We start from the raw sequence: 8,860 nt of genomic DNA on the forward strand, positions 1-8,860 counted from the left end.
GTTGGTGCAGGAATAGGACTACACGGCTGATCTGATAGTTATAGTTCTGTTGGTGCAGGAATGAGGACTGCACGACTGATCTGCTAGCTATAGTTCTGTTGGTGCAGGAACGAGGACTACACGGCTGATCTGATAGTTATAGTTCAGTTGGTGCAGGAATGAGGACTGCACGACTGATCTGCTAGCTATAGTTCTGTTGGTGCAGGAACGAGGACTACATGGCTGATCTGATAGTTATAGTTCAGTTGGTGCAGGAATAGGACTACACGGCTGATCTGATAGTTATAGTTCTGTTGGTGCAGGAATGAGGACTGCACGGCTGATCTGATAGTTATAGTTCTGTTGGTGCAGGTATGAGGACTACACGACTGCTCTGCTAGCTATAGTTCTGTTGGTGCAGGAATGAGGACTACACGACTGATCTGCTAGTTATAGTTCTGTTGGTGCAGGAATGAAGACTACACGGCTGATCTGATAGTTATAGTTCTGTTGGTGCAGGAATGAGGACTGCACGGCTGATCTGCTAGTTATAGTTCTGTTGGTGCAGGAATGAGGACTACACGACTGCTCTGCTAGTTATAGTTCTGTTGGTGCAGGAATGAGGACTACACGGCTGATCTGCTAGTTATAGTTCTGTTGGTGCAGGAACGAGGACTACACGTAGTAGTTCTGTTGGTGCAGGAATGAGGACTACACGACTGATCTGATAGTTTCACTATAGTAGTTCTGTTGGTGCAGGAATGAGGACTACACGACTGATCTGCTAGTTATAGTTCTGTTGGTGCAGGAATGAGGACTACACGACTGATCTGCTAGTTATAGTTCTGTTGGTGCAGGAATGAAGACTACACGGCTGATCTGATAGTTATAGCTCTGCTGGTGCAGGAATTAGGACTACACGGCTGATCTGCTAGTTATAGTTCCTTTGGTGCAGGAATGAAGACTACACGACTGATCTGCTAGTTAAAGTTCTGTTGGTGCAGGAATGAAGACTACACGACTGATCTGCTAGTTATAGTTCCTTTGGTGCAGGAATGAAGACTACACGGCTGATCTGCTAGTTATAGTTCTGTTGGTGCAGGAATGAAGACTACACGGCTGATCTGCTAGTTATAGTTCTGTTGGTGCAGGAATGAAGACTACACGACTGATCTGCTAGTTATAGTTCCTTTGGTGCAGGAATGAAGACTACACGACTGATCTGCTAGTTATAGTTCCTTTGCTGCAGGAATGAAGACTACACGACTGATCTGCTAGTTATAGTTCCTTTGGTGCAGGAATGAAGACTACACGACTGATCTGCTAGTTATAGTTCTGTTGGTGCAGGAATGAAGACTACACGGCCGATCTGCTAGTTATAGTTCTGTTGGTGCAGGAATGAAGACTACACGACTGATCTGCTAGTTATAGTTCCTTTGGTGCAGGAATGAAGACTACACGGCTGATCTGCTAGTTATTCTATTGCTACAGGAACCAGTACCGTATAGATCACCGTTTGCGTTCCCGTCCAACTTAGTATCTCAAATTCACACCATGTGATTATAGATTTATAGACCTGTGATCATATTAGTTATTCAAATGTTCAAAGGTAAAATGACAAGTTCATTATGTTCTTGTATCTTATAAATCGTCAGTGTGCACCTGTAAAACAGGCGAGACGTTGACGTTCCTAGGAACAACTGAGACAGCTTTATGGTCATTACCTTCAAGTGTGAGACGATATGAGTAAAGCTTTGTAAACTACATCAATATGTACAACTTAATCTTTAGTTCTAAACAGATGCCTGCTACTTAGAAAGCTAATTTCTTACATCTTCATCAAGCTGATGTTGTTGATTTTGAACCTATTCGGGCCTGAGTTGAACAGAAACAGTTCTAACTGATCAATTCTTCATTTGTCCATTCTACCGGCACGGATAGCCAAGAAGGTTATATTCAGTTACTAGTATGTTACTAGTATGTACGACCATACATATTTGCATTTTAGATACTTATTTTTGCATCGTTTGTTTCGCTTTTCCCATACTGTAGAGTGATTTCTGGTGTACTCATGCGAGGTCATAGCCTGAGTACCATCCTCCGTAGTGACCGCTGTAGTGAGCCAGCGGTCATTACGGAGGATGGTACTCAGGCTAGTGAGGTCATCGGTGACGTCACAAACATGTGCGGAGGAAACTGCGTGACGGGATGTGACGTCACACGACATGTTTTTCAGGTATGGTTATGAGAATCCTGGTATGATTTCAATAATTTAGATGGATTTAAGTAATTTCTGAAACGGCGGAATTGATAATAAAACATTGTACCCAAAATAATTGTATTTGGCGACATGACGGGCGAGGGTAGCGAGTGTAAGGAGCCCCGGTAGAATACCGATGGTACCCAGGCTAGGGGGAGGGATCGATAGAAAACAATCTTCCACAGGAGAATTGGACAGCCTGTCAAGTAAAAGCACCATAAACCCCTAAAAGAACATAGTTACTTAAGTCTTAACTACGTGTCTGTTAGTCATGCCCGATGGAGTGGCCATGTACGGACACAAATCATGGTAAACCTGAATTCTATTGGTAAGCGTATGCGGAAGTGTAAGGACAAGAGATGACGTCACACATCTTGCATCGTGATTAAAGCAACATTGGCAGTGGCCAGGCGTGAAGCGGTTAATTTAGTATGTGATGTATGAAGATGTATGTAAGGTAAGAAAATGATATAATTTGTCTGTTATGGTAACGTGTTGGTAGATAGGTTTCGATCATTGGTCATTTATCAGCGTAGTATACTATATAATTCAATTACAACACCAATATCAAATGATACCTAAGATACAAGTTTATGCTCATGCACGGGATGTGAAGAGTCATCATCGTAGACATGGACAGAAGCTGAGAGACAGATGCAAAGGTTTAATGTTTGGAAGCAGCCCTTAAGATGGATAAATGTGTGGTTATAAACACCACTTGAAGAGGACCACTTTATATCTACAAGCGCCATGGTTTGATGACCAGAACAGCTTTGCGTAGAAGTTGTAACAGCGTCCCCTTACGCAGGAACTCAATGTTGCAAGAGCCCAGGCTTAGGCTCCTGCACTGAGTAGATCAAAGATGCCATCTACCGATTTGGACACGAAATACTTTTATGAAGGTTAGACATCCAGATAAACAATACACAAGTGTGGCGTCGGGCGTGGCTTGTGTGGCGTCGGGCGTGGCGTAACTGGTAGAGCTTTCGGCTCGGAATCTATGGGTCCTGAGTTCGATTCCCACCGTGCCCCCGACGTTGTGTCCTTGGGAAAGGCACTTTACACGACTTTCCTTCTGTCTGTACCGTGTATGTGGCATTGTTAATATAAGTTACAAAAACTTGAGTGCAGTGCCACATCGTCCTCGTCTGTCCAAAAGCAAATAGAAAAAAAAACAATACACGCCGAAGAAGAGTGTTAGGTCATTTAAAAAGTCAATCGCCCATTTTATCCAGTTGTAGAGATTGAATTGCATTTGAATATTGATTACCTGGATGTCTAACCTTAGGAGTACACAACATCTACATGGAATCAGTATTATGTCATATGCATACAATATGGTTACAAAACAAGGAATTTAACTCATATAAAACCAGAGGCTCTGCTGTGTTACCAAGGTCACACACCAGGAGGCCCAAAATCTATCTTTCCACATGACAGATGTGATTAGAATCCATCTGAAGGTCCTTACGTTATGCTGACCCACCCTCAAACTCAGGGTTGACAATCGCGGCAAAGCCTAACGATATCGCTAGACTTTGCCGCGGTTGTCAACCCTGAGTGTGAGGGTGTGCTGACCACAAAGATACGAAAACACAGAGGTACCGACACAGACACAGACCAAGCACACATACACACCATGACCAAGCACAATATTTTGAAGACAAAATCAAGCACATCCCACTCAATATGTAGACAATTCACGTGCAAATTGTGGATACTACTTTTGTTACTTCTTGTCCAATGTCGTTCAATTTACTGGCTCAAGTAAAGTGGATGGTCCACACCAGATACAAGCATATTTACTAAAAACTTCAGCTTCGAACGAGAACCCCCGGATCCATTGTTTTGAGCAGGTTGCCATCCAGCCACAGAGTTGTCATGATTTGGTGAAAGACTAGAACCAGTTCTCCCATCCCGCTCAGACCGTTAAACGTCCCCCGTTAGTGAGATTGCGGTTTATCCAACTCGAGGAGACGTCCATATACTGCATTTTACCGAATCTGTAGAAAGCTTTATTGTCTATGGTGGTGAGAGACGGCTGCTGCCAGAAGGCTAGATCCTGCAGTTCCGTCAGCTGCAGAAAAGCTTTAGACGGAAGCTCTCGAACGTAATTCCTTACCTGATCCAAGGCCAAGGGATTCCGTCGTCTTTAAGAATTCGCAGTTAACAACTTTTAGTTCCTTTTTGTTTTGGAAAGCTCCCGGCGCCGTGGTCTCGACTTTGTCATCAGAGAACTCCAGATGTACGATTTCTGTCATGCAGGTTTGTAAACGCGTCCGCTTTGACCTGGACTGCTCTGTTGGAAATGGGATATCATAAGTCAGCTTTGAGGGCAGGTAGGCTGGGAAAGGATTTTGTTAAGGACAGGTCGAGCGTTTTTGCAAAGGTCAACTGACTGTTCAGTTTGTTATCGCTCAGTTCTATCGAGTCTACAGATTTGAGATATCTAAAGTTGATTTTGGAGACAATGGGGATGTCTGCTGTGTTGAAGGATGAGATGTACGCCAGTCGGGATGCCTAGCGCCTGAGGGGACTGATGTGAGACCAAGCCGGCTGCACTTCATGATCTTCGTTCCTTCCAGACACTTGCAGCCCTTGGGACAGACCGCCTGAGGACAGCCCTAGAAACAGGTCGCATTGGGGCGGGATAGGCCAGCTTGGCACAGCCCCCAGCACCAGATGGGACACCGACCTAACGCCTGACATTTTCTGTAGCCAGGACTTTGTACCTAACGTCAAAGTACAACATGTACGGTTCATATAAATCAGCTGCCTTATGAAAAAACAACAACCTGAAGCAACATCAAAATATAAGTTTTTGCACACATGAGATGTACACAGAAAGTGTTCAAGGAATGGAATCGTTTAATACATGAATCCGCATTAAAGTGACAATGTGTTTAATCCAACAAGCAAGTTTCTCACAGCCGTCGACAATCGCTTTACATGTAGGATCCCTATCCGAGAACACCATTGGCACAGTTTCTCATACGACAGTGTCTCAGTTACATTACATAGGTTACATGAGCACGGTTTTATCTGGTCGTAAGGAACCACTACTTAATCGTGGCACGTGACTGCTTTACGCAACAAATCAGGGGTCTTTACTTTACACATGATCTAAGAAAAACGGCTCTCAAATAGACTGGATTAAAACTTGATATTAGTCCCCGTCAACTGCACACAAAATCATTTGGAGAAAGCGTATCAAAAGCCCGTCCCTTGAGTTTGGGCGGCGCATTACACACATTGAGGTGAGGATCTTGAATGGTCGGAGCGGTGTTGTTGTTGTCGATGTGTTCCTTGAGCCAGCGGAGGTGGCAGTCACATGTCCACGGGTTTCCCCACAGGTACACTTCCGACAAGCGGGGTAGAACGCTAAAGAGGAAGGGACGTGTGCGTTATACAGTGTATTTGTTACTGGCCTTTTCTGACATAGCAGCAACGGTAGTGAACAGTTATCTTTCTCTAGCAGGTGGGGCCGTTGGAATAAGCATTCCGGACCATTTGAATAAACATTCTGGACCGCTCGAATAAGCATTCTGATCCAAACATTTCTAAAAAATGAAAATGGAGGATAAATTTAACTTTCAAGTCAAGATACACCTGATACACTTCATGTTTGATACCACTGAACATAACTTCAGAAACACTTGTAAAAAGGGAAACGACCGATGACGTAGTACACACCTCGTATCAAGAACCTCGGGAGAGAGCGTGGTGATGAGGTTCGCATCCAGCCACAGGGACGACAGGTTCTTCATGTCGTGGAAAGCTCCTGCTGGGATCGCTGGGATCTTGTTCAGCGACAGGTACACCTGCCAGGTCCCCGTCAGACCGTCCATCGTGCGGCCCGTCACCCTGTTCAACCCCGTGGAGGTGGCGTCCAGGATCTGCAGCTTCCCCAGACCAGCAAATGCGTCATCATCGATGGTGGTGAGGGAGGGCTGTTGCCAGATCTCCAACGTCTGGAGCTCAGTCAGGTTGGAGAAGACTCTGGACGGGAGCTCCACGATCTTGTTCCCGACCAGATCCAAGTGTTCCAGACCTGGAGGAAGGTCTACAGGAACGCGCGTCAGCTGGTTAAACCTCAGGCCCAGGATAGAGAGTTTGCTGGCCGGCTGGAAGACGCTTGTAGGGATGCCGTTGTCGTTAAGTTTGTTGAAGTCACAGTAAAATACGGCCAGGTTTGATAGGTTGTGAAATGCACCGGGTGCGATAGACTCCACTCCGTTGTAGGAAATATCCAAGTGGATCAAATCAGACAGGTTTGCGAATGCTTCTTTTTTGACGTGCTTGAGGCTATTTTGTATGAAGTACAGAGTCATCAGCTGTGAAGGTAGGTACGTTGGGAAGTCTTCAAACTTCCTGTTGTCCGACAGATCCAGTGTCTGGAGGGAGGGAACATCATCAAACGCGTCTGCCGGGATCCCCTCACTGTTTAACTGGTTAGAGCTCAGGTCTAAGAACTGGAGAGACTTGAGCCCTCTGAAGTTGTCCCGTGAGACCTTGGCGATGTTGTTGTTCTCCAGGATGAGCTGTTGTACGTTAGCGGGGATGGCGGTCGGGACGCGCGTCAGGCCCAGGCGGCTGCAGTTCACGATGAGGGTCCCGTGCTCACACTCGCAGTGCTCCGGGCAGCCTGGAGCAGCCACCGTGACCCAGGCCAACAGGACGGCTGGCGTCAGGAGGAGAATAGCAGTTCTAAAGGAGGCCATTTTCTACTGACGTTCCTTACTGCAAAGCTTGAGTTAACCCTCGTGATATAATCAACCTTTGGCTTCGGTGCACGTCTCTCTAGGAAGCACGATCACAAATATTTGAACAATCGACGAACAAACATTCCCCTGTGCTGATTGTAAAACTTCAAAGAATGTGATTCAGTGTCTAATATTCAGTGTATGATCGGAAGTAATTGACACGTAAAAGGCAAGGTTCAATAGATGCGATGTCACAAATAAATTGTTTGGTTCTTAGGTTTTGTCCCGAAGACGCACTGTCGATGTAAGAACAGCGTCAAAATATCAATGGTCGGGGACCAAAGGCTATAGGTCAAAGAGTTCACGTGGAATATGGACCGTCCCTCCCCTGCACCTGACTGTGTACGCTTATAGTTAAAATGGTAAATAAACTCTTGGTCCCGCTCGTTCAGACTTCAATTTGGGAAGCAGAATGGGGAGTACAACGACGTCGTGCCGCGCGGTGGAGGGGGTCAGTCATGGGTCGGAGGTCATCGTCCGGACCCGGGACGGTCTCGTTTTTATATCCACATGGGTACCTCCTTTAAGAACCCTAAAGAATGAGTGAGAGGAGTCAAGAGTTAGCCAGAAGAAAAGTCTGGAGCCACGGGCTGAGTCTGTAGGAGAATCAGGAGGGCGGACAGATCAGACTGTTTAACGTCAACCATCACAAGGTTTGTTTTCCCCGTGAAAACGGAGGTATTGTAATCAGTTATTGTTTCGTTTGTTGTCTTGATGAGTCCTACATGCGCTTCCGCAGTTAGGTAAATATGTGAATCGACAGGAGCGCATTCAGGATACCCAGAACGCGCTCCTCGCTTGCGACGTATTCTGGATTTCCCAGAAGCGCTTTTGGGATAAAAGACAATCTGGGATGCAGACCTATCCCAGATGTGCTTCTATCCTAGAAGCACTTGTGGGTAGAAGACAATCTGGGATATAACAGCAACATGTTAGGCGAACTGTGTAATAGGATACTTGGAGAATTGGATGCATAGTTAGACTCAGGTCTAATGGTATTGTTCTTGAGAGCAATGATAACTGATGGCCACACAGTAATATCAGGTTATTGGGGGTACCCGAATAGAACCCGTCTGATGTTTGATTAATTATATCAGTGTCTTGCATTTTTCATTCAATGATCAAAGATCGTCCACCGGCTCGCAGCATCCTTGGGAAATATCAATCGATAATTAATTGTTGCTACTTTTATGTAATTATATAATTATCTTTCTGTCTTTCTTGTCAATAACCTGCCATTTCCATTTTCTTTAATTAATAGCGGCGCCAATGTAATTTGCCTGTGTATGTTTCTTTATTAAAAAAATATATCGACCGATGGAAAATATGACAACTTTTGACGTGGTGTGTGCCTATAAACTTCCTGCATCATTTCCAAGTGTTAATTTTCAAAAGTAACAAGTGACCGTAGGTAACATAGTCTGTGACGTCGGTTTGGTATTTTTTTGGTTGTTATGTTCTTTTTGCTTGTTGTTTGCTTATATTCTTTATGTATTTAATCATGGTGTTAAACAGATGGTATATGTAAGTTTGCTTGTGATGTCTGCGTAATATGAAGCAGGTTGACTGAAACCTATGTTGTTTGGCGATCCTCTTTACTGAGGTTGACCATGATGCACGTAGCTTTCTTTTGGGGCAGGTGATATATATATATATATATATATATAACGTTAAATATATATATATATAGATGTATATACATAGGTTTACTGATATCCAGTTGTGATTCTTCATTAAACATCCAGTGTCAGGTGCACACAATGAGCAATGCTGACACCACATTTCCTGTCTCCTCCAATCTCATTGATGAATCTATGAAACCGCACATCCACGTCCCCATTATAACGAAGAGAGCAAA

At 44.6% G+C, this 8,860-nt stretch overlaps 1 protein-coding gene across 1 annotated transcript; it reads right to left on the reverse strand.

Moving 5' to 3' along the window:
* Positions 1 to 5,089: 5,089 nt before the first annotated feature.
* LOC118431951 (platelet glycoprotein V-like) lies at positions 5,090 to 7,006 on the reverse strand. Its single transcript, XM_035843402.1, has 2 exons — positions 5,933 to 7,006; positions 5,090 to 5,620 (listed from the first exon to the last, which is right to left on the reverse strand). The coding sequence occupies exons 1-2, from the start codon at positions 6,958 to 6,960 to the stop codon at positions 5,416 to 5,418; spliced, it is 1,233 nt and encodes a 410-aa protein (XP_035699295.1). The 5' UTR covers positions 6,961 to 7,006; the 3' UTR covers positions 5,090 to 5,415.
* Between the last annotated feature and the right edge of the window lie 1,854 nt (positions 7,007 to 8,860).

The sequence above is a fragment of the Branchiostoma floridae genome, chromosome 2 (genome assembly GCF_000003815.2).
Source record: "Branchiostoma floridae strain S238N-H82 chromosome 2, Bfl_VNyyK, whole genome shotgun sequence".
Classification (NCBI taxonomy): Eukaryota; Metazoa; Chordata; class Leptocardii; order Amphioxiformes; family Branchiostomatidae; genus Branchiostoma; species Branchiostoma floridae.

Bases quoted from the DNA above. Each gene is read 5' to 3' on its own strand.
- LOC118431951 (XM_035843402.1), bottom strand. From the start codon at position 6,960: ATGGCCTCCTTTAGAACTGCTATTCTCCTCCTGACGCCAGCCGTCCTG. The intron at 5,621-5,932 runs GTGTGTACTACG...CTTCCTCTTTAG, and splicing joins CCCGAGGTTCTTGATACGAG to CGTTCTACCCCGCTTGTCGG.